The sequence below is a fragment of the Garra rufa genome, chromosome 8 (assembly GCF_049309525.1).
Source record: "Garra rufa chromosome 8, GarRuf1.0, whole genome shotgun sequence".
In the NCBI taxonomy this organism is placed as follows: domain Eukaryota; kingdom Metazoa; phylum Chordata; class Actinopteri; order Cypriniformes; family Cyprinidae; genus Garra; species Garra rufa.
In genome coordinates this window covers 5,133,716-5,160,519 of record NC_133368.1, presented here as the reverse complement: position 1 = coordinate 5,160,519, position 26,804 = coordinate 5,133,716, and the positions used below count along the sequence as shown (strand labels likewise).

The 26,804-nt window shown below is 37.1% G+C and overlaps 1 protein-coding gene across 1 annotated transcript in view; it reads left to right on the top strand.

Annotated features, from left to right (window-relative positions):
• The window catches only part of myo10l3 (myosin X, like 3), a 72,638-nt gene that overhangs the window by 23,913 nt on the left and 21,921 nt on the right, over window positions 1-26,804 (top strand). The window contains exons 10-20 of the mRNA XM_073845934.1: window positions 38-156; window positions 1,782-1,928; window positions 2,027-2,127; window positions 4,266-4,332; window positions 6,973-7,065; window positions 7,388-7,456; window positions 9,883-9,965; window positions 10,403-10,511; window positions 12,172-12,252; window positions 17,751-17,875; window positions 18,389-18,503. Of these exons, the coding sequence (XP_073702035.1) occupies window positions 38-156; window positions 1,782-1,928; window positions 2,027-2,127; window positions 4,266-4,332; window positions 6,973-7,065; window positions 7,388-7,456; window positions 9,883-9,965; window positions 10,403-10,511; window positions 12,172-12,252; window positions 17,751-17,875; window positions 18,389-18,503 (1,109 nt within the window). The remainder of the gene's footprint in view (window positions 1-37; window positions 157-1,781; window positions 1,929-2,026; window positions 2,128-4,265; window positions 4,333-6,972; window positions 7,066-7,387; window positions 7,457-9,882; window positions 9,966-10,402; window positions 10,512-12,171; window positions 12,253-17,750; window positions 17,876-18,388; window positions 18,504-26,804) is intronic.

The window sequence follows — 26,804 nt, the reverse complement described above, 5'->3', positions numbered from 1 at the left end:
AACAACATTAACTGTTTACTGTTTATCTGTATGATAGTGGTCAGCGTTGTCAGTGATCTGCTGGGACTCGACTCCTTCCAGCTGTCTGAGGTTCTGACTCAACGGTCCATGATCCTGAGAGGAGAAGAGATCTGCTCACCCCTCACAGTGGAACAGGTAAAGAACCAGGAAGTCTAGAAATAAGATACATCTTTGTATTCGCCTATATAAATCTGATCTGTTTAAGTTTTGGCATAAGTTTGGGTAGTGGTTTCCAAACTTTTTTTTTTTGGTTTGTTTGTTTTAGCTGTCATGTTGTATCATGTCTTGACATGTCTGTGCAGTGCCCTCAGTGTGTCCAGAGACTGCATCCCCAGACTCACCCCAGATTTACTGACAGACTGTCATTAAACAACAAGCTCACACCCATACGCCTGTGTAGAAAGCGTCTTTGCGTGACTTGGTACCATTTCCTGTTTTTTTGTCCCCTCGGATTCCTGCTATAATAACTCAGTGATAAAGATCTCACGAGAAGCAACACAATAGAGGCAGAGTATGGAGACGGCGGTTAGCAGCCGCCTAATGGGGGCAGTCTATCACAAAAATATGCACGGTAAACAGAAGAAACACTGAAAATGTACTCATAAGAATTCCTCTTTTCCGCAATGAATGTTCAAGCAAACCAAAATCAAAGGCTTGATTTTTTTACATTTGAAACTGACTTATGAAAAAGAGCAAGGCCGGTGAGGGGAAAGGAGGGAAAGTGTGTGCATGCGAAGAATAAAGAGACCCCAACCCACATTATCCCATAAATCTCATCTAGCATGTAGAACGGGCCCTGGCCTTTGTGACTGACTCGGTAGAAACACACAAGCAATCTTTTCATGAGCAAAGACAATGGCCACTAACTCTAGCCTGTGTCAGTGGTCATAAAGCAGTGCCGTGTCTTAACGGAGGCCCTTATTCCTCCTCCTCCTTTCTCCATAATGCATTAACACAGTGGTCAGGACCTCAACAGCTGCCATTGGCCATATCCTGCACAAACAGCCATTCTTTCAGGTTTTTCTGATGGAGCTGTTCAGAATCAGGCAGAAGTGTCTCTGACTGATGAATTATAGTGTTGCTGAAACAATAGACGGGAGTTTGGCGTTCTTAGGAATAGCAGAGTCTAATTTGCAGGTATTAACTTTCTCTCTGTCTGTAATCCAGTAATAGCAGCTCAGGGTTATTGCTGGGTTTATGAGTTGAACTGTAACTCCAGAAGCAAAGAGCTTCCCTACTTTTCATCACTTTTACTAAATGAATTGGTTGGCCGGTTTTAGTGGACGCACTGTGTAAAGTCATTTCTCACAGTCTGTATGTGTATTCTGGCACCAGTATAATTTATCACATTTAATATGAACATGTCCCACTACTCTTTATTTAATTCTGAGCATAATTTAAAAAAAAAACAGACTTCTTTGTTGGTTTAAATGTGCCTTAAGTGTCCAAATACTTATTGGGGCCACTGTATTGTATCCAATCTCAGCTATAAATCTGGAAAGACAACCATTGTTTTCAAACTCAAGGCACGTTTAAAGACACGCACAGTTACAGACAGTAACAACCCTGCAGATTCAGCCCATAATGTGGACTTGACCATTTTTTTCATGATGTTGAAATTCAAATAGACATATTGGTGTTTTGTAATAAACTCTAGAGGCATTGCTTGTTGACATTGTGGTTTTAAAATTGCACTGTTGGAGGCTAACGAAAGGAAAACGTCTCTAGATTAATATTTGTCTCTGCCCTGCTTTCCAAAGGCAATTGATTCCCGGGACTCTGTAGCCATGGCATTGTATTCCCAGTGTTTTTCTTGGATCATCACCAGAATTAACCAGAAAATCAAAGGAAAGGACAACTTCAAGTCCATTGGCATTTTGGATATCTTTGGCTTCGAAAACTTCGAGGTGAGAGTTTGTTGAGTGCAGAGAGGTGAAGCGTTCCAGCCAGACTTACTGTCGATGGCATGTTGTCATGTTTTTATGACTTTTTTTTCCCCCTCCAGGTGAACCGGTTCGAGCAGTTCAACATTAACTATGCCAACGAGAAGCTCCAGGAGTACTTCAACAAGCACATCTTCTCCCTCGAGCAGCTTGAGTATAACAGGTGAGTCCTGTCAGTGACCCCGCTAGTCCTACACTGTCTTCCAAACATCTTAATCAAAAGATCAAACCATATACACAACAGACTGGCCTCATGAGAGAGTAAAATGTCTATCAGATGCACAGAATCTCGGCAGTTATAGTATGCCATCATGGTACATTTGCCTACTGTTTCACGTACTTATTTTCGGATACTAGATAGTATGAAATTCAGGCACAGTATGTTTCAGGGCTTGGGAATCTTAAAGTGATAGTTCCTCCAAAAATGAATATTACCCAATGATTTACTCACCCTCAAGCCATCCTAGGTGTGTATGACATACAATCGGAGTTATATTAAAAAATGTCCTGGCTCATCCAATATTTATAATGGCAGTGAATGGGTGTTAAGATTTTGAATCCAATAAAGTGCATCCATCATCATAAAAAGTACTTCAGGGGTTAATAAAGGTTTCTGAAGTGAATTAATGCATGTGTATAAGAAAAGTATCCATATTTAAAACTATTTATGAACCATAATCTCTAGTCTCCGCAAACTGTCTGGCAATTGAAAGTTTATATCCCGCAATTCTGACTTTTTTCTTGCAATTCTGACTTTTTTTTTCAGAATTCTGAGATATAAACTTACAATTGTGAGTTATAAAGTCTGGGAAAAAAGACTATGTTCTCAGAATTGTGAGTTTATATCTCAGAATTGCGACTTGACGGGTTTATATCTTTCACTTCTGGCTTTAAAACACAATTCTGACTTTATAAATCGCAATTCTGAGAAAAAAGTCAGTTACTTTTTTCATTTAATTTTCAGTGGTGGAAACGGGCTTCTATAAACATAAGAGACATCTCTAAAAAAAAAAAAAATCATCCAACATTTTTCTTTCGAATTGTCGTTTTGTACTTCTTTTTGACCTGTGTTTTCTTTTGCTCTCCCTATTGCCCTTCCATGTCCGTCACCGCATTCGCCTAAATATGGATATTTTTCTTAAACAAACACATTGATTTGCTTCAGAAGGCCTTTATTAACGCCTAAGAGCCATGTGGAGTACTTTTTATGATAGATGGATGCACTTTATTGGACTTCAAAATCTTAAACCCCATTGACTGCCATTTTAAAGCTTGGAAGAGCCAGAACATTTAAATAACTCTGATTGTATTCGTCTGAAAGAAGAAAGTCATATACACCTAAGATGGCTTGAGGGTGTGTAAATCATGGGGTAATTGTCATTTTTGGATGAACTATCCCTTTAAAGAATCTTACAAACATGCGTATTGATAGTTAACTGAATATTAATGTGAGGTCTGTGCACATAAGCTAAATGTGCTATTATTAAGCTAGCTATAAAGATATTAACTTTAACTAGATTATGATTTCAAACTGTTGCTTTACCATGACAAAAGTTTACCTGAAGTGACTGTAGACAATGACAATGTATGCTAATGTCATGTTATAGCAAGAAAGTCAACTGTAAAAGAGAGAACTATAACACAAACACAAACTTGCATAGCTCTTAGAAATAGTGGTAAATCTTTATGAACAAGACCTAGGTAGCATTATAGCTAATTATAGCTAATACCAACACACCTTCAGTGCTGAGGTCTGTTCCTGACACAGTAATCCAAGAAAAAGTGTATTTGTACACTTGTGTGCGTCTCTGCGTACATAATGTCCTCACAGTTACAGGACATGAAAACACTGCGCGAAACCTAAAGCGTACGATACAGGCTAGTCTGTAGACATGTAGCTTCACACTATCAGGTGTCACAGAGAGCTCAGGTCACAACGGGGTGAAATAGCATCGAAGGGTGGAGGTGCGACGTGTATGTGATCATGTACAGATGAACAAGACATGGACCTTTCTGCGATCTCTTTTAGGGCTGAGTGATGGAGAGATAGCAGATGAACTAAGGGTGGGGTTTCTCGGCCTGTTCTTCCTGTAGTGGTCATGGAGGCACTCTGCCAGATGTGTGAATGGGTCTCCTCTTTCCCACACAGTTGTGTTCTTGTGTTGAAATGCGATGGCTGAGGGGGGTCAGCAGAGCCCGGTCACAGCTCATTTCATCACATGAACCCTGAGGATAATACCACCTTTGTGTACTTGTAGTGTTGTGTTGTTGCTCAAGAGGTTCTCTTGTGTCTCCGCACAGGGAGGGGATACACTGGGAAGCCATCGACTGGATGGACAACGCAGAGTGTTTGGATCTGATCGAAAAGGTGTCCTTTTAACCTTTGACCTTTAATCGGCTCTCACTGCAACCACATGGTGCTCATTAGAAACCAGTTTCAGTGTTGATAACCATCGGCACATGAGATATTTCATAATTTCAAACCATAATCACCAGTGGTCATCTCTTCTCTGCATAATATTCATCATTTACCCTAATTAGTAGTTTTTTTTTAATATGTGACCCTGGACCACAAAACCAGTCATAAGGTTAAATTTGACAAAACTGAGATTTGTACATCATATGAAAGCTCAATAAATAAGCTTTCTATTGAAGCTTTCTATTGTTTGTTAGGATAGGACAATATTTGAATGAGATACATCTATTTGAAATCAGAAATCTGAGGATGCAAAAAAATCAAAAAGACTGAGAAAATCACCTTTAAAGTTGTCCAAATTAGGTTCTTAACAATGCATATTACAAATCAAAAATTACATTTTGATATGTTTACAGTAGGAATTTACTTAATTTCTTAATGATTTTTGGCATAAAAGAAAAATAAAAAATTTTGACCCATGCAATGTATTTTTGGCTATTGCTACAAATATACCCCAGCGACTTAAGACTGGTTTTGTGGTCCAGGGTCACATATTTACTTTCTGTGTCAGTGCAGCATATTAGAAGGATTTCTGAAAGACCATGTGACACTGAAGACTGGAGTAATGACTTCTGAAAATTCAGATTTGCCGTCACAGAACTAAATTACATTTTAAAATACGTTAAATATGAATAGTTATGTTAAATTGTAATAATTTTCACAGTTTTTACTGTGTTTTTGCTCAAATGAATGCAGCCTTGATAAGTATATATAGAAGCTTGTTTCCGCCACTGAATAAAAAAATGTTATTGCGACTTTTTTTCTCTGAATTGTGAGATATAAACTTGAAATTCTAAGAAATTAAGTCAGAATTGTGAGATAAAAACTTGGAATTATGATTTTTCTTCTCAGAAGTGTGATATACACTACCGTTCGAAAGTTTGGGGTCTGTACATTTTTATTGTTTCTTTTGAAGAAATGAATACTTTTATTCACCAAGGATGTATTAAGTTAATAATTAAAAGTTTATTAAATGCTATTAATAAATAATTTACTTTGTTATAAAATATATATATTTTGAATAAACACTGTACTTTTTAAACTTGTTATTCATGAAATAATCCTGAATAAAAAAAATCACAGGTTCCAAAAAATATTTGGCAGCACATCTGTTGATATTATCCAACATTGATCATTCTAATAATAAATCAGCATATTAGAATGATTCCTGAAGGATTATGTGACACTTAAGACTGGAGTAACAGCTGAGAAAAATTCAGCTTTTCATCACAGGAATAAATTCTATTTTAAAGTATGTTAAAATAAAAAACATTATTTTATATTGTAAACACATTTTGCAATTACTGTTTTTTTTTCTGTATTTTTAATCAAATAAATGCAGCCTTGATGAGCATAAGAGACTTCTTTAAAGACTATTACAAGTCTTACTGACCCCAAACTTCTGAACGGTAGCGTATACTCACACTTTTGACTTTTCTTTTCTCAGAATTGCGTGATTTAAATTCACAATTGCGAGAAATAAAGTCTGAATTAAACTGCATTTATTTGATTTTAAAAATGCAGGTAAATCAGTAATATTGCGACTTTTTTATTATATCCCACAATTCAGATTTTGTTTGACAATTGTGAGTTATAAAGTCAGAATGGCGAGATATAAACTCACAATTGTGGGAAATAGTCTGAATTGTGACTTCATCTTGCAATTGAGTTTACATCCTGCAATTCTGACTTTTTTTTATCAGAATTGTGATATTAAATCACAATTGTGAAAATCAAGTTAGAATTGTGACTTTTTTCGAGTTTTTAATTCGCAATTCTGACTTTTTCTCTCACAATTGAAAGTTTATATCGCGCAATTTTTACTTTTTTTCATCTGAATTGTGAGTTATAAAGTCCAATTTTGAGGGGGAAAAAAGTCTGATAGGTTTTTAGAATTGCAAGTTTATATCTCACAATTCTGACTTGAAAAAGCTGTGAAATAATTATTAGAATTTAAATGGCTAATTATATTTTAATGTATTTTAAAATGTAATAGTAAATCTGAATTTCCAGCAGATTTGGAAGTTTATATCTCACAATTCTGACTTTATAACACGCAATCGCACAATTCACAATTCTGAGAAAAAAAGTCAGTTTGTTTCTCAAAATTGCAACTTAATTTCTCAGAATTGTGAGTTTATATCATGCAATTCTGACTTAATACCTCATAATTGTGACTTTATTTCTCATTTTGTGATAAAAAAAAAATGACAGTTTGGTTTTTTAAAAGTAAGATTGCAAATTATTGCATTCCATACCAAGTGGCACAAAAAGGGCAATATGATTAAAAAGAATTGCTGTAACTGAGTATAACCATGACTTAGAAAGATTTTCTTACATTAAATAGCTACATGACATTAGAAGTAAATATTTGTATAATTTGAGAGACCGTATTTTACACTAGTAATGAATCATGGCCCACTGTTAAAGTAATTATAATTAACATCTCTGAACGACTACAAACTAGACCTCTGTGGTTAATGTGGAGAGCCAGAGCGAGCGTGTGCTTAGATCTGTGTGCTCTTTCCTCAGAAACTGGGCATGTTGGCTCTTATCAATGAAGAGAGCAGATTCCCTAAAGGCACGGACTACACCCTGCTGGAGAAACTCCACAGCCGGCATGCCGTAAGTCCTTCTTTTCAAAGCACTCACAGACATACAGTAAGCGTTTTTTTCCCCCCATCTCATTTCAGATCACAGAGAGTTAATTCTTCTTTAAACTCTCTGATAAAGACCAGCACTGAGCCAATAGGCAACACCCAGTCACACCCCCACAGCCTCTCACACGCACATGCACAATATGGTAATGTGAGCAGGCTTTCCTCAGGCCGCAGGAACAATGAGCGTGTCCTCGGAGAACCCACAAACAGTCTGCCTCGACTGAAGTACCTCTGTGCGTGCAAAATATAATTAACATGAAATGTGTCATGTGTTTCTATCTCTGCAGACAAACCCTTACTACGTGAAGCCAAGAGTGGCAGATCACCAGTTTGGTATTAAACATTATGCAGGAGAGGTAATTACATCAACAAGCTGTGTTATTTTAGTGTTATTTATATTATATTTTAATATTTATTAATATTTTAAATCAGCTTTTATTTCTGTTTTAGGAAAGGTATATGAAAGCCTGAATTTTCTTAATCCAAAGTATAGCATAAAAGTACAATTTTACTAATATTAAAGTAATTAAACATATTTTTACTATTTAAAATAACTGTTTTCCATTTAAAAATATTTTAAAATGTAATTTATTCATGTGATCAAAGCTGAATTTTTTGCATCATTACTTTAGTCTTCAGTATCACATAATCCTTCAGAAATCATTCTGATGTATTGATTTGCTGTTGTTATTATTTTCATTGCAATATTTAAAAGAGTTGAGTACATTTTTCAGGATTCTTTGAAAAATAGAAAGATCCAAAGATCAACATTTGTCTGAAATAAAAAGATTTTGTGACATTACACACTATACCAATTAAAAGCTTGCAGTGGGTATAATTTTATTTTTTATTTTTGGGAAAGAAATTATATAAATTAAAAATGTATTTAGCAAGGATGCTTTAAATTGATCAAAAGTGATGATAAAGACCTTAATGATGTTACAAAAAAAATCTACTGTTCAAAAACTTTTGACTAGGAGTATGTGTGTTATATATTATTTAAGTTAATACTTTTCATTTTATTTCAGAAGCAATTTTTAATAGTTAACCACACTGTCAACAAGTGGCCATATGAGAGAAGTAAGCACACTTCTTTTAAAGATACAGCCTAGAATTTATAGTGTGCCTCGACAGGTATGTAGAAGAAAACTGCAGTGTATAGCAAAAGCGTTTTACAGTATTGGTTTTGTGGTGAAATATTTGTGAGGTTGGAAAGATTTTATAAGGTCTGCCAAAATTTATTGTACAGTTTAAATGCATTTAATTGACATCAGAGACGGCAGACTCCAAACACACACACACACACACACACACACACACACACACACACATCCATGCACATGTGGAAGTGTGACACTATTCTGTTTTTTAAAGTAACATTGCATGAATGAATGGCTAATAAAAGTATAATATAATTATTCTAATTTATATAATATGATACACATAATTGCTAAAAATAAATAAACACTCATTTTATGCAATATTTACTGACTATAAACATATTTAATTAATGTCAGACGAGCAAAATTGCTGTTCTGAATATCCGATTTAGCTGTAGGCACAAGGCCTCAGGTAAGGCTAATACATCAAGGCCTCACACTAACTGTTTATAATGTATAATTTAAAACAAAACGGGCATTATTCATTAACAAGATGGTTAGTAGCACAATGGAAGCAACAGCATGAGGAGGAATGGCCATTTCTGTTAATACCTATAATCTTAAATATTGGCCTATAGCCCTGTCTATCACTATTGCACTGTTGGAGACAGTGAACACTGGACTTCCCCAGGCTTCTGTCATCATCTGCAGTATCAGTTTCAGGCTTTAAGAGAGGAATTAGTCTTTTCAGGAGAGTGAGAGAAAGCAGTCAGAGCAGTATGCAGAAAAAAAGCACAGAGAGAGAGAGAGAGAGAGAGAGGGAGAGAGAGAGATGGAAAGTGAAGAGTTGGTTTGCCCTTTTACCATGGGCACCACACGAAGCCTCCACAGTTTAATGTGCTGGAAACCACACTAACATGCACTCCCGTGAGAAGCATTTAGCATGCTGTCTAGCTACTTCTCTAGTTGCCGTTTCTCTTTTCCTGACAGTTTGTATTCTCGCTCCTACTTGGACTTCTCTCTCTATTCCAAAAAAGTCATTTTACTCAGCATTTTAGTCTCGTTTTCTAGTAAAAACAGATATAATTGCACAGGGTATTAAGACTTACATCTTGCTTCTCATGTAAATATCTTGTCTTTTAGTGGAATTTTTAGTGGAAAATGACTAATTATACCAGATATCTTCACCACAGTCTTGCATGTGAAATGTCTGACATGATACATGCTTCCCACAATATCAGTCCAGTCTTTCAAATGCTTTCAGATGGAGAATATCTTTAGCATCTGCTCTCTAGGCCAACACAAATGAAAGATCGGCCTTCGGATGAATTCTCTGTTTAAATGAGAGATTGTAATTATCGAGATGGTGTTATAAATACCCCCTGCATGTGTCATGGATGCTACAGCTCAGGAGTTTATTTCATGGTGTTAAGATCAATGGAGGAATCTGTCGCCGCGGAGGTCATGACTGAGTAATTCTCAACAGGTGACTGCATTAAACTGCAGCGGCTCGATCAACCTCGCTTTTAGGTCTCTCATTAACAGACTGAAAGTAAAACACAGGAACAGAGACAGGGTATCTTCTTCACATGCACAATTAGATTCAGTTCAGTGAGAAATGTTAGGACAGACACATTAATAGGTTATGTAAAAATAACTGTATTTGTCTTTGTGTGTGTCAGGTATTGTATGATGTGCGGGGCATTCTGGAGAAGAACAGAGACACATTCAGAGATGATATTCTCAACATGCTGAAGGACAGCAGGTAACAAATCATTCACCACATTTCTGCTATTCTAAGCAATGCTGTGGATCCTAACCCTAACCCTTAGTGCTTGTCATGAGATCAGTGATGTATGTACTGTAAATGATACTTTTCATACTACAAATATATATAAGGACAGCTGACGAGAAATATTTTTGGGAATTTGACATGTGGTGCTCAACTGCATCTAAAATTATTAATTTATGCAGCTTTTATAAGTTATTTTATGAGACTACATGGGATATTTTTATATTTAAAAATGAATTTGCTACACTGAAGGACCTAAAATGATCTAATGAAGGCAATAAGCTGTTCCAAAAGCATACACTTTCTTGTATATATTCATCTAAATCTTAAACATCCAGCTACCCCGAAGCAGTTTCTGCTGATGTGAATGATGTTTGTGAGTGATATTGTCTCTTTTGTTTGTCACTCAGGCTTGACTTCATCTATGACCTGTTTGAGCGTGTTGGTAGCAGGAATGGAGACGAGACTCTGAAGATGGGCACTGCCCGCCGCAAACCCACCGTCAGCTCTCAGTTCAGGGTGAGACACTGACTCAATGATTTGAATGTACCATCTGATGTTTTTTACAGTTAGAGTTTACAGTGAGTTAATATACAGTTCAAAAGTTTACATACACCTTGCAGAATCTTGCAGAGAGGGATCATGCAAAATGCATGTTATTTTTTTTATTTAGTACTGACCTGAATAAGATATTACATGTAAAAGATGTTTACATATAGTCCACAAGAGAAAATAATAGTTGAATTCATTAAAATGGCCTATTCAAAAGTTTTAATACTGTGTTGTTACCTGAATGATCCACAGCTGTGTGTGTGTTTTTTTTTTTTTTTAGTTATAGCTGTTCATGAGTCCCTGAACAGTTAAACTGCCCACTGTTCTTCAGAAAAATCCTTCAGGTCCCATAAATTGTTTGGTTTTTCAGCATTTTTGTGTATTTAAAACCTTTCCAACAATGACTGTATGATTTTGAGATCCATCTTTTTACACTAAGGACAACTAAGGGGCAACTATTAAAGAAGGTTCAAACGTTCACTGATGCTCCAGAAGGAGAAACAATGCATTAATTGCCAGGGGTGAAAACTTTTTGAATTTAAAGATTGGGGTAGTATCTTCTGTAGCTCCTGTAGGCAGTCATTAAAAAATGATATTTAGACATTATTTACACATCAATGTACTGTTCAAAAGGTTCTTAATGCATTTCCTTCTGAAGCATCAGTGAGCATTTGAATCTTCTGTAATAGTTGCACATGAGTCCCTCAGTTGTAAGATCATACAGTCATTGTTGGAAAGGGTTCAAATGCACAAAAATGCTGAAAAACCAAAGAATTTATGGGACCTGAAGTGCTTCTATAAAGAACAGCATGCAGTTTAACTGTTCAGGACAAACTCATGAACAACTATCACTAAAAGAAAAAAAAAAACAGTGTGGATCGTTCATGTAACAACACAGTATTAAGAATCAAGTGTATGTAAACTTTTGAACGGGGTCATTTTTATAAATCCAATTATTATTTTCTCTTGTGGACTATATGTAAACATCTTTTATGTGAAATATCTTATTCAGGTCAGTACTAAAAAATGCATTTTGTTTGATCTCTTTTTTTTTTTGGTAAAATAATAAACATTTTGTAGATTTTGCAAGGTGTATGTAAACGTTTGACTTCAACTCATGCTTTTTGGGTGGAAATTCCAGGTTATGCATGCAAACCTACATTTTTGTGCACTTATATAACTGTGTGTACCTTGCATGTGTGTGTTTTGTCCTCTTGTCTATGTCCCTGTATATCTGCCCGTTTGCGGGGGTTACGGGGCTTTGCATGTCATAACTGCCGTGCAGGGGATTTGGCAGCTGCCCTTGTACTGTGGCTCTTAAAGCCAGGGGATTACCCACAAACCGGGCACAAGGGTTTGACAGGGTCCGTGCATGTTCCCCTGTTCCCCTGTCATTAAAGCCGGCCTGGAGCCTGGCCGTCTGAGACTGTGGGACAGAGGGCCAGGTTGAAGGGTCCTTGATGTGACTGGGTAAATACTAGCTCTGCCACTGCCTGTGTTTGCCCTCCTCAACGGGAGATGTGGGACAGACAAGCAAATAGCAGCTGTGGTTGCTGAACGGCAGTTTTGTTGCTGTTACTTTCCTGTGCAGGGTGTAATTTAGTGTTATTGTGACTGTGCGTTTCAGGACTCTCTTCATGCACTCATGGCCACTTTAAGTGCCTCCAACCCTTTCTTTGTGCGCTGCATCAAACCTAACATGGAGAAGGTAAGATAGGCACTTTTTTTGTACTGTCCATATCACAGTCAAACCACATTTACACTACCAGTCAAAAGTTTGGACACACTTGTGTGTCTAAACTTTTGACTGGTAGTGTACTTTGCTTATTGAGTTAAACAGACAATAAAATCAATCTTCTAAAACGCTTCAGATGTCATTTTCAAATGAATAGTTCACTTCAGAATGACAATCCATCATAATCTATTCACCCTCAGGTCATTTTAAACATATTTCACTTTCCTTTTTCTGTCAAACATAAAAGAAGTTATGAATGAATGTTCATGCTGCTCTTTTCCATGTTACACAACAATCAAAAAGCAACTAAAAGGAATAGTATACCCAAAAATAAAAACTTGCATTTACTCACCCCCAGGCCATCCAAGATGTATATGAGTTTGTTTTTCCATCAGAAAAGATCTGGAAAAATTTAGCATTGCGTCACTTGCTCATCAGTGGATTTTCTGCAGTGAATGGCCAACAGAATGAAAGCTGATAAAAACATCATAATATCATTATTTAGGTCAAAAATAGTCCTTGCAATTAATGCACATCAAATGTTACAAATCTGCATCGAAAGTGCAGTCACATTTACCTCTGCTCTGTTCATTTTAGCAGGTAAAATTAAGTAATTTCAGTAGGAATTGTTCGGAGGTTTTACATGAGGATAAAAATGTTCCTCACACGTTTCAGTCATGTTCCATTTGGCAATTTGTATTTGCTGCATTGACCAACAGAAAGCTGCTTTGCTTGAAAGTGACTTGATATGAGCTGTGTTTTATACATTGCTACTCTTTTGACAATAGACCAATAGTGACTAGGGTTTACGGTTGCTTTATTGGTGGAACAATCCAAGATTTAAGTTATTCACCAGTAACCTTCCCCTTCCCCTATAGTTCCAGAATCATAATCAAGCACGTGCATAGTCAAACCTGGCACATCAAGATGTGTTTGACCCAGCACATCAAGAGGTGTCCGCAATGTTTGACGTCAAGCAGCGCTGGTTCTTGCTTGTCTCGTAACCAAATATAGATGTATCAAATTTGAATTTGCAGAAATGCAAATGAGATTTGAGAGCTATGTGAGAGATTGCCAGTGATGATGACTTTTTTAGCTTGACTTTCACTAGTCACTATATGCTTTCATTCTGTGTAAAATAAGACCTTGAATGCAGTTTTTTCCTTTTTTGTTAAATGAATTAAAAAAAATCACAATGGGTTAGGAATAGTAAGACGATAGGTAAATGGGAATTTAGATTTTTAAGTGAATTATTCCTGTATTTACACCTACCCTGCAAAAAAAAAAATCCTATTTTAACAAGTATTTATTAAGTCTTATTTTTCCAGTGAAAATTTCTAAAATATTTTGATACAAGATACATTTTCTTTAAGCAACAGTGCATTCGATATTAAGACTTGTTTTGAAAGAATATGTCTTGAATATAAGTATATTTTGTTTTAAACTACTCTGGCATATTTTTGCAAGTTTTAAGAATGTCATATTGCTTCTGATTTATGTTATGATTTAATATTTTAATAAAATGTAATCCAGGTTAGCTACTTGAAGGGATAGTTCACCAAAAAATAAAATTCTGTCATTAATTACTTGCCCTCACATGTCGTTCCAAACTTGTAAGACCTTCGTTCATCTTCAGAACACAAATTAATAGGGATGCACCGATACCACTTTTTCCAGTACTCGCCCAATACCCAGGGGCGCCGCTCGCAATTTTGGGCCCTATGACAAAATATGAGGTTGGGCCCCCCCTACCACACAAAAGCAGATCTCTGGGGGCCCCTAAATGGCGTTGGCCCTTAGAATTGTCCTAACTTTCCCCCCCTTAGCGGCGCCCCTGCCGATACCGATACTTTTATTTTTGGTACTTGCCGATTCCGAGTACCGATACCGATATTTTTAAATTTACTGGTAATTTAGTAAAATATTGGGTACAGAAACTAAAATATGTATAATGGTAGTTTGTTTAGTTTCCAGTGATGTCTGTGAGAAAGGGACATTCATTTGACAAGCTCGCGCATCTGCGCCACCGCGCGCTCAATCCAGCTGCGTGCTTTGATTATCAGCTCTCAGTTATCTTGCGCACATCAGCTATACAGGCATTACTGAATGTTTAACATTATATTAATTGCATACATAAATACTTCGTAGACATCCTTAACCTCTAAGGACTCCATTCTGCTGTTTGTTGTTCTGTTGTGGATGTTTCTCTGTCTGAATATGCACTTGTCACAGCTGTGTGGTATCGGTGTTTGGTATCGGGGGATTTTAACGAGTACAAGTATGAGGAGCTCAGTATCGGTATCGGTGCATCCCTACAAATTAAGATATTTTTGATGAAATTCAAGAGTTTTCTGACCCTGCATAGACAGCAACGCAACTGACATGTTCAAGGCCCAGAAAGGTAGTAAGGATATGGATAAAATAGCCCATTTGACATCGGTGGTTCAACCATTATTTTATGAAGCTACAAGAATGCTTTTTTTTGTGCAAAGAAAACAAAAATAATTTCTTTTGCCTCGTGGTACTGTCATGAATGCACGTCAAAGACAGACACGGAGAAGAGAAAATTGTTGAATAAAGACATTATTTTCATTATTTTCACACAAAAAGTATTTTCATAGCTTCATAAAATTACAGTTGAACCACTGATGTCACATGGACTATTTTAACAATGTCCTTACTACCTTTCTGGGCCTTGAACATGTTAGTTGCAAAGAAGGTCTTGCGGATTTGAAACGGCAATTTTTATTTTTGGGTGAACCATCACTTTAAACAGTGCATTAAATATCAAAGTGATAAGACAAGTAATAATAGATTAAAAAAATAGTATTTTTTTTAAATGATTAATTTACCATGTTTAAAGAGAGTTTAATGAAATCATTAGTAGTAGTACAGTGGCCTCTGCTTATGTTAAAGTAAAAACTCACAGGACAATCTGGCATCATCACATTGTAAGAAGCGGTACAGCCAGCAGTCCGTGGTGTTCTGCAGTCTGTACATAGAGTCTCTTTGTGCTGATCTGCTCAGATTGAAACAGCCCATCCCCACCGCCAGCACATTCCTGCAGCCCAAACCCGCCTGTGCTGGGGTCAGAGGTCACGGCTGTCCGCTTCAGCGACACTGAGAGGAGTATCACACTCCTGACCTGCGGCAGAGGAATGTAGAGATAACAGCCAGAAAATCACACAAAGCCTCTGCCCTTCATTATGTGATACAATCAAGCTGTAATAACACTCATTTGAGCTCCCATATTACTGGAATTATTATGATTGCATTGATTTGTAGAAGACTCTTGTTTCGGCGGGCAGAGGATCAGGTTGGCGCTTCTGATGGGGTTGTTGTATCGTGATAACTGTCCTCAGGGAGGGGAATCACGGCTGTGACCTTGTCTGGCGCTCTGCCTGGCTCCCGCTGTCATTCCACACCTTTTCTTCTATCATTTACACCACACAACAGTGATCCCGCGCTCATCTCACCTCGGGGCCCCGTTAAATACAATTGTGAGACTGCATACTTCATGCCTGACCCAGGTTTGCTCAGGGAGACCAGAAATACACCTCAGTCTATTGTCACATTAGCCTGACAGGATAATTTCAGTTTGGATTGTGCTGATTGAAATGAAGGACATGGCAAAAGGCAACATGCTGTTAAGATGCACCAGATGTCCAGGCCACCAACTATGAGTCCCACTCCTTAACATAGCGATCAAACAGCCTGCTAAGACAGGACAGTGTGGGAGCAGCTGAACACCAGGCACTGACGTTACTGATCCAGCTACAGATCGCCCCTAAACATGACGCAACACCTCACACAATAGACATAATCAATGCCAGCTGAAAGCTCCCATGGCTGACGATGGTGTTTGACCCTTTTTTCTGCCCACAGACATCTTTTGTTCTTTATGTGACATATCAAAACAAGTATCTCTGTTATCTGTTACAAGTCATAGTGAAATAAAAATAGGTCCTATAAAAATTCCTCATTGAAAATGATTCATCCGGCGTATGTTATTCCAAAGATAAAATGTTTGTCTTTTATCTTTCATCAACAACTGTGAAACATTTTTTTTTTTCAGTTAACATCACCAAGCATTTTTTCAGATCCTCCCCTTTGTCACTGCGAAAAATTTTATTTCAGCATTTTTGTCTTTTTTTTATATTAAACTGTTAAAAATATCTGTTTGACTAAATTAAGTTATTAAGATTTATTATCAGAGAACATATTTTAAGTTTATGTATCATACAGTTAAGGTCAAAAGTTTACATACACCTTGCAGACTCTGCAAAATGTTAATTATTTTACAAAAAAAAGCATGTTATTTTTTATTTAGTACTGACCTGATTAAGATATTTCACATAAAAAGACGTTTACATATAGTCCACAAGAGAAAATAATAGTTGAATTTATAAAAATGACCCTGTTCAAAAGTTTACATACACTTGTTTGTCCTGAACAGTTAAACTGCCCGCTGTTCTTCAGAAAAATCCTTTAGGTCACACAAATTATTTAGTTTTTCAGCATTTTTGTGTATTTGAACCCTTTCCAACAATTACTGTATGATTTTGAAATCCATCTTTTCAGACTGAAGACAACTGAGGGACCATTACAGAAGATTCAAACACTCATTGATGCTCCAAAAGGAAACACGATGCTTAAAGAGTCAGGGGGTGAAAACTTTGGAACAGAATGAAGATGTGTACATTTTTGTTTATTTGGCTAAATATATATTTTTTTCTTTATTACTGCCCTTCAGAAGCTACAGAAGATTACATGTTTACCAGAAGACAAAAAAAGTTACATTTACCCTAATTCAAAAAGTTTTCACGCCTGGAGCTACAGTGAGCATTTGAAACTTCTGTAAGAGTTGCATATGAGTCATATGCACATGAGTTGTTCTCAGTGTGAAAAGATGGATCTCAGAATCATACAGTCATTGTTGGAAAGGGTCCAAATACACAAAAATGCTGAAAACCAAAGAATTTGTGGGACCTGAAGGATTTTAATGAAGAACAGCAGGCAGTTTAACTGTTCAGGACAAACAAGGGACTCATTAAAAACTATCACTAAGTCGTTTTATAAACTTGTATATGTAAACTTTTGACCTCAACTGTACCTCATGGGTAAATTTCCTTTTTTATTATTTAACAATTATATTTAGACACTATACATAGTGACCAACAATAGTGACCAACAATATGGTTAAGTATATACAATTTCTTTTTTTTTAAAAAAGCATAAATCCCACAAAATTATCATCATCATCAAAAAATTGTTAATGAGGAAAGACCAATAAACTTAGAAAAACTTAGAAAAACATCAGAAATCGGAAATCAAATGTGTTATTATGAACTAGTGTTAGTGTAATTAGACCATTGTTGAATATTGAGTTTTAGTCCATGAAATTTAAAGTAATATTGGGCATAACCGGTCTATATCAGTGCTGATGGACATCTCCTTCTATCTTCTTCCAGAATGCAAATAAATTTGATGCAGATGTGGTTCTGAATCAGCTACGTTACTCTGGAATGCTGGAGACAGTGAAGATCCGTAGAGCAGGCTTTCCTGTACGGAGAACCTTACAAGATTTCCTCAGCAGGTGAGATACATAGCCAAGAAACCATCACAAAACCACTGACAGTCCATCAAAATACAGTTTGAGGCTCAAAATCCAGATCTTCCAGATGTGCATATTTGATCCCTGGCAGTTTTTTAAAAGGAAGTATAAAGTTAAAGGGATAGCTCACCCAAAAATGAAAATTCTGTCATTAATTACTCACCTTCGTGTTGTTCTCAACCCATAAAACCTTCATTCATCTTCAGAACACAAATTAAGACTGTAATACCTTATTACTAGCTTACTATGGGCCTTGAACGTGTCAGTTGCATTGCTGTCTATGCGGGGTCAGAAAGCTCTTGGATTTCATCAAAAATATCTGTGTTGACATAATGACAGAATTTTCATTTTTGGGTAACCTATCCCTTTAATGTCCTTGAAATCGAGATGAGCAATGCCAGGGTTTTTCTGAATCTATCAGTACATTGTTCTCTTACAGTAAATTGAGTGAGGTGGAGCGTTTGTATGTTCAAGCTGTGCCCACTTCCTGTGCAGATACACAATGATCGTGAGGGACAGAAACCACACGGCGGACGAGAGGAAGAAATGTGCAGATCTTCTTACGAAGTATGAAGTCACAAAGAAAGAGTGGCAGCTGGGAAAGACTAAGGTGCGGTTGCGTGACCAACACATGTTCACACATAGTGTAACGTTCCAGTATAAATAATCTGAGCTAGACCTCACTGCAAGACTTCTTATAAATGCTCTTTTTCTCTCAAATTGAACTACTTGACCTTTATGTAGTCTGTGGGTTCATCCTTGACATTCATACTTTTCAACAGTGTCCAAAGAGTCATTTGAATCTGAAATGCATAAAGAAAGAAAGAAAAAAAGACACAGACAGGCTCTTAGAAGATTTTCCACAGTTTCTTAATGTAGAATAATGTAATCCTGTCTTTGGTAGTTACTTGGATATTTACACAGTAAAATTTGAGTGATTACTGTGTTCATTTATCATGGCGTTTTACAGCAAGAAAGCTTTGTGAACCCTTTGAGCATATCCAGATTTCTGCATTGCTTACTTGTAATATGTGGTCTGATCTTAATTAAAGTCACAGTTATAGACAACCCAGCCCTAGCAAGAGTAGCAACAACCCAAACTTTTTTTCATTTGTAAAATCCTACCATGGATTGATGAACCTCCAAAACTTTAGCAATGTTTTTATAGCTTTTTCCAGCTTTGTGCATCTCTGTAATGCATTGTTACAGTCCTGTGAAAGCTTTTGTGATTGAGGTGTGGTTCACACTAACCAGTTAATCTTGAGAAGAATATATTTATCAGAATACAGGATTTGTGTGCCTTTATTTTAAAGAGTAGGACACCTAATTTCCTTAATTGACTCCTATTAGTCATTCACTTATGCCCTGTAAATAATCACCCAGTGTCTTTGATCAGGGGCGTTTCCTCCGAGGAGGCAAAGGAAATATTGGATTTGTTTTATGTTTTATATCAAAATTTAATATTTCACTGTGTAAATCACACGTTTTTCTTAAAAAAAAAAAAAATCCAACAGCAACACCAGCAGGTAAAGTAACAATGGGAGTCCATGTCTCTCTCGCCTCCCCTGAACCCATTGAGTTTTAACCGACCCTCTAAAGCGTGCGTTGAGAATGAATGGGGGAAAGTCACAGTATATAATGCCGTTAACGGGAAGACTAATTTAAAGAAGTTTTCTTTCAGAACAAAAATTGGCAGATAATTTATTCACCCCCTTGTCATCCAAGATTGTCATGTCTTTCTTTCTTCAGTCGTAAAGAAACATTTCAGGATTTCTCTCCATATAGTGGATTTCTATGGTGCCCGCAAGTTTGAACTTTCAAAATGCAGTTTAAATGCAGCTTCAAATGGCTCTAAATCAGGGGTGCCCACACTTTTTCGGCTTGTGAGCTACTTATAAAATGACGAAGTCAAAATGATCTACCTACTATAAAAGAACATATATTTATTTATGAATATATTGAGAATTCTTTATATGTTGGTGTAGCTTGCTTAACTACATGAACCCATATTGCACAATACAACTACATTAAGTAATTTTGTAATTACTTTACTCTGATGACTTGCACTGAATGGAATCAGCCACTTGGCGCCGCTGTATGCACGTTCATGCGCGGTGATTCGTGTCATAAAAGGACAGATGTCAGACTGGCTGCCTTGTACGTCAATCAAGTGACAAAATTAATAGTGAGGACGGATGATTGGCTGACTACATTGGCTGATCGTCTACTACTTTATTTGACGTCTAATTAATGCCGTGCGATCTCCCCACACCACCTTTGCGATCGACCGGTAGATCGCGATCGACGTATTGGGCACCCCTGCTCTAAATGATCCCAGCCGAGGAAGAAGGGTCTTATCTTGTGAAACGAATGGTATATTTTCTAAAAAAAATTGACAGTTTATATACTTTTTAACCAAAAAAGTTAAAAAGGTAAAATAGCGATGTAGGATGACTTGGGATTTTTTACACCTACCCTAACTGTCATGAACTGGAACACCGAGTTGACCCATTTGAGGTTAAAAAGTATATAAATTGTAATTTTTTTTTTTTTTTTTAGAAAATAACCAATCGTTTCGCTAGATAAGACCCTTTTTTTCAACATTTACGGATCTTTGATGATCCCAAAAATAAAAAAAATAGTTCAAAGTTAACTATTAAAAAGAATTCACATTCACATTGTTTAAATTGTTACTGCCTTAAATTATTATTTTGGAATAAAATGCTTAAAACATAACTTAAAGAGGTTTATACTTGGCTTTAATAAATAGAACATTAATTTAAATTGTTAATGTAAAAATATAAAATAGATTTTTTTTCTGATGGTGTAAGTAATGTTTATTTAACCAGGAAAATGTGACTGGGACATAAATTTACATTTGTGTGTCACTAGTGTTTGTCTGTAATTGTGACTTGGTTGAAGAACAGAACACATTTAATGAGTAATTAATGCAGAAATATTTTTTTATTGCCACTATGGTGCTCTGAAGGACTTCATGTGGTGAACACACGATATTAGCACCATGGAATTGACAAAAATGTCTTGTACCATTTTCATTGTAATGTTTTGCAATACTTTTGGACTTTCATAGGGGATTTTTTTAGTCTTGTGGTGTTTTTTCTGTCTCTACTGTCTTCATTCTTTCCTTTTTCTTCCTCATACTTCCTCCGCTCTCACCCCCCTCAAAAAACCCCTCTCCACATCTTGGTAAGGAGTTTTGCGGTCCCCCACTTTACTGAAATGACTCATCCCGATCTAGCCAGCCTGAAACAAGAGCGCAGCACTTTAAGGGCGTTTGGCAACAGGAGCACAGCAGCTCTGAAAAGAATACTTTCTGTTCTCTGTTCAACAGTGTCTATTCATTCTTATCTTGTAATCAGTCAATTATTCACTCTCCTTGGTCAGTCTCTGCCACACATTAAGCAAGGCGGTTCAGTCGGCCTGTTTTTACAGTAAGCGGAGCTCTGAGGTTTCTGAGGAACAGGAAGGCACTGTAAATAAAAGGCATTCTTGTGTCCTTTGATTTAGACCACTTTTCTTTAAATTAATTGAACCCAGCGTGCTCTGTGTTATTTCCTTTGGGGTCTTGTGGTTTCTGGCTTTCCTGAGAGCTAGTTTGGGTATCTCTTTATCAGGGTCGCATTGTTAGCTTGATGGTGCCTTAATGCGGTGTTGCCGTGATTACTTGTGTTTTGGTTTGGTGTTATTCGGAGTAGATAAATTATCTCATAAATCAAATAACTTGAGATGGAAACAGTGATGACCTGTCAATGCTCCTTTTGGTCATAAGATGCTGAATCTGGCCAATTCAAACCAAACAATTAGATGACTTAAGTACAAGTAAAATAAACTTTTAATTAAATGGTATACATATATAGTATTGCAACTGTAACTGACTATATGTGACCCTGGACCACAAAACCAGTCTTAAGTCGCTGGGGTATATTTGTAGCAATAGTCAAAAATACATTGCATGGGTCAAAATTTTAGATTTTTCTTTTATGGCAAAAATCATTAGGAAATTAAATAAAGATCATGTTCCATGAAGATTTTTTGTAAAATTCCTACTATAAATATATCAAAATGTAATTTTTGATTAGTAATATGCATTAAGAACTTAATTTGGAGAACTTTAAAGGTGATTTTCTCAGTATTTTGATGTTTTTGCACCCTCAGATTCCAGATTTTCAAATAGATGTATCTCAGACAAACATTGTCCTATTTTAACAAACAATATATCAATGGAAAGCTTATTTATTGAGCTTTCATATGATGTATACATCTCAGTTTTGTAAAATTTAACATTATGACTGGTTTTGTGGTCCAGGGTCACATATTTAAAAGTCATACATCTTTGTGAACTGGTCCTGCTAAAACAAATGTATCATATAATTTAAATAGTTATGCTAAATAGTTATGGCTTTAAAAACTATTCAGATGTTATGTGCCATGAAATCCACAATACATCCGAATTAATCATGGCCTCAATAGACAATTGAACGTAATGCATTATTTCTCATTTTTCTAGAATGCTGCTGTCTGTCTCCCACACACATGCATAAAAACAGTGAAACAAATGAATTCAGATACACACACTGGACACGCAGTCTCGCTCCCTGCTGAATAGAGTCATGCTTTACAAATTGTTTAGCTGTAAAATAGCCTCATTGTTCAGAGTGGTGGGGTCAGGGCTGGACGGCTCCAATTTGTTCTCAGCACGTCAGAGCTCCAATGTACTTAAAGGGATGGTTCGGAGTAGAATTTACTTCATTGCTATGCACTCCGAAGCCCATGTAAATGCCCCATCCGAAGTTTTTTTTACCTTAGTCAAACATTTATGGAGATATTAGAGTTTTTCGAATTGCTTGTTACAGGAGTGAATGGTACATGTGATGTATCTCGTAAATTGCACCACTAAACGTGCAAGTAATCTTACCAAACTTGTACAGTAGTGTAAATAGGTTATGTACTCACAAAACGCTGCATCAGAACATTTGTAAGTCCACCATGAGTGTTTTAAAAACACGTTTTAGCCGATCCCTACTAGTCTCAAAAACTACAAATGGCAACACGTCGACGTCACTTCCCTGGTTTGAAAAAAGCACGTAAAAGTCCTCCTACAAGTTGACATGCAGACAGATGTAGTAGGAGGACTTTTACGTGCTTTTTTCAAACCAGGGAAGTGACATCGACTTTCGAGTTTCTGAGACTAGTAGTTCTCGGGTAAAACATGTCTTTAAAACACTCATGGTGGACTTACAAATGTTCTGATGCAGCGTTTTGTGAGTACATAACCTATTTACACTACTGTACAAGTTTGGTAAGATTACTTGCATGTTTAGTGGTGCAATTTACGAGATACATCACATGTACCATTCACTCCTGTAACAAGCAATTCAAAAAACTCTAATATCTCCATAAATGTTTGACTAAGGTAAAAAAAACTTTGGATGGGGCATTTACATGGGCTTCGGAGTGCATAGCAATGAAGTCAATTCTACTCCGAACCATCCCTTTAAGGTCAGCTACTCTAACCTACAGCTTTCACTGCTCTACCAGGCTCCACGATCATACTTGTTAAATAGCCTGTTGCCCTAATGGACAAACACAAAAAGCTGGTGTCCTCATGACAGAAGCTGGGCTAATGGACCATCCACAGATTTTATCCTAAAACGGATGTGTATGACAATTCACGCAACATTGTCCTTCACTGTTACCAGTTAATTGTGTTTATTCTTTTCTGAAAAGACCAGTGTAGTTGGCTACCAGCATATTGTATGTTGTGTTTTGGATGCTGTATTTCTGGTGTTCACACAGGATATCTCACCTAGTTTAATGTCAACATGAACTATCCTACCTGATCTCATGAAGAAAACATACCTGTTGGAACTTTTTCGCAAGGCGCGAAATAGGTAGCAATAAGTACATATCACCGCAGATTCCAACATAAATAAACACTGGATACAGTAAAACCGCAAGCATCCTGGGTTAGGATGAGGGAATCATGTTGCGATTTTAACGAGAGGAAGCAATAATTTGGCAGGGGGTCGAAAATGGACACAACACCAAATGTAACAAGCTTGCTCGGTAGCTGAGCTGGCACGGAATTGGACTTAGGAATCCTTGGATACGAATCTTGTGAAAAACATGACTTACGACGAAAGAGCTGGAAGATCAAAAACCAAGCTAAAACGGCATGCTTGCGATTGTGTTTTTATGTCACATTCGCTTTTGTTCATACCATAGAGTAGGTTTAGGTGTAGTGCAGATGGTACGGTCTTGTGGTTTCTGGCTTTCCTGAGAGCTAGTTTGGGTATCTCTTTATCAGGGTCGCATTGTTAGCTTGATGGTGCCTTAATGCGGTGTTGCCGTGATTCCCAATTGTAAGTCGCTGTTGTATGTCGTGTTCCCAATTGTAAGTCGCTTTGGATAAAAGCGTCGGCTAAATGAATAAATGTAAATGTAAATGTTATATTAAAACGTCATGGAGCATTATTAGAGTTATAGCGTCACTCAACGGACATTTCAAGTCGGAAATGTGGTGACACGTGCAAATTGCAATATCTTGATTACTTCTTGACTTACATGCACGCAAACTTTGGAAAAAGAAAATTTATGGCACTCAGACAGGTATGTTCAATGCAGTTGTCTCGACAGAAGGAAACAAGATACAACTCTATTTTTAACATTTTTTGTTCTTCGGACATTCCTCTTTAAAAGAAAAGAAGTATCATCATTTTGAAAACTGACCCACATTTGGTTGACCATGTGTACATTTTAACGATTTGCTCCTGGAGCCCAATTAAAATTCCAATATCTCTGGAACTAAACCATGTAGGGCCTTAAAAATAAAGATTTGGAATACTTCTTGAGTTACAGGCATGCAAACTTTGAAAAAAATAAAAAAAACTTTAAGAAGTGCTGTTTCCTCATTTTTGAATGTTTACTATTTGCACACAATGCAACAAAGATTGCTAAAGTCAACAGATTTTACTAATAGACCTACTAATCTCTGTGTAAAAATAACAATATGATGCTGCCATCTTTCTGGAGTCATTTCTACACCCCTGTAATTTGATTCTGAATTCTGAAACAGATTATATTCACAACATTAAACTACTTGGTACAAACGATTGATTCATGTTGCATACACAGCCAATGAGCTTGCTGCTTTACATTTAAATGGCCGGTTAGCATTCAGTAGAGCATTTCACAGTTCGCTTTCAGAGTTCCTCTGAAACCCTCCACCTCCACAGCTCCACCTGTATAGACCTGCTATGGGTTATTATATATGCTGTTTGTGTAGCAGCAGTATGTCTACTCACACCAGTGTATCAGCATATATATTGGCAGTAGCAAGTTTCTGTACTTGCTTTGCAGCAGAAATAATCTACAATAACAGCAATAACAGCAGCAGCAATTCAGAAACGTAGCATTAATATTGTCATATCTATTACTACCAACATTCTTCAAAATATCATCCCTGTAAATTTTGCTGAGGAAAAGCATGGCTATGCTGGTTAACTAGTAAGACCTGCACCAAACCAGCTTAAACCAGTGTAGGCCAACATTGGTGGACACATAAAAAATTTGACATCTTGTATTTAAATAAAACAACCATCTTGAAGATCCAGCTTGTGCTCTTTTTGGGAATAGGTGGTCAGGAATCTACAGAAAACCACAGCCAGAGTCAGGATTCTGGACCAGTGTCGTTGTAAGGCCACATGAAGCGTTATTAGCAGCAGACATGAGGCAGTGCTGTATGGAGGTTGTTTGATCAGTGTTTACACATATGTTCCACACATGCGTTTCATGTTTCTATATAAATACAGTCTCTTGTGTAAAACAGTTTAATGCATTCCAGCAAGGAATCTAGGTTGGGAGTCAAAGCTCCAGACAGTGACCTGCGACTGTGTCCGTCATTGCTGTACGGGTTCGCGGTCCGTTATAGTTGTTATCATGGCTTTAGGTCTGTTTTCTTTTATTATTTCATTCAGGAGTGATTGTGATCAGTAGAGAATGTGTGTTCACTACAGGTCCTCTTGAGCGGTGGCGCTGGCTTTTGTTCGTGGTGTTTTTGTGAGTGTCAGATTTGAGGTGGAGGTGAGGGGAGGGGCGTCAGATCGAGAAAGGGGCCTGAGATTGTGTTCCCTTGCTCGAAACAAAACAACCTGTGTGTAATTATATCCATGCTGATTGTGTGTTGAGGAAGTGTGATCCCTAGATCGGGGCTCAGGGTTTTTTGCGTGGGATGGGGGAAGGATGTGGACGAGGAAACTTCCTCCTGTGTGTGTGTCTGCAGCTGTGCAACGTTGATTACAGGAACATCTGGGTCTTCGGTTCCAGGAAATCTCACAATGAGCTTAAAAGATCTGTGGGAGGCCAGACATGACGCTGTGTGTATGAGGCTGATATTAATTGGAAGGACCTGATTCGGGTAATGCCACCATATACAGACTGTACAGAATGTACATTATAGTATATAATGTATATTGGATGCTCCTTTGTTGGTGTTCCCACCTGTTTTCTTTACTAGCTTAACCAGTATGAACCAACCCATGGAGACCTCAGCTTAAGCTTTTGTGGTTTTAATGATGTCATGGAAATTCATGTTGGAATAATTAGAGTTTCCACAAAAATGCTAAGTATTACAAAACTGTATGGTTTACAATGTTACTATTTTTATTTACTCACCCTCATGTCATTCCAAACCCGTAATGGTGCGTTCACACCGGACACGAATGAAGCGGCAAGCGCGAGTGATTTACATGTTAAGTCAATGCAAAGACACGAATAGCCATCCTATGGCGCGAAACGAAGCGCAAATGAAGCGGCGCGCATTGAACGTTTCAAGCGTTTGCTGCGCCATTCGCACGAGTTGAAAAATCTGAACTTTGGCGAAATTCCGCGC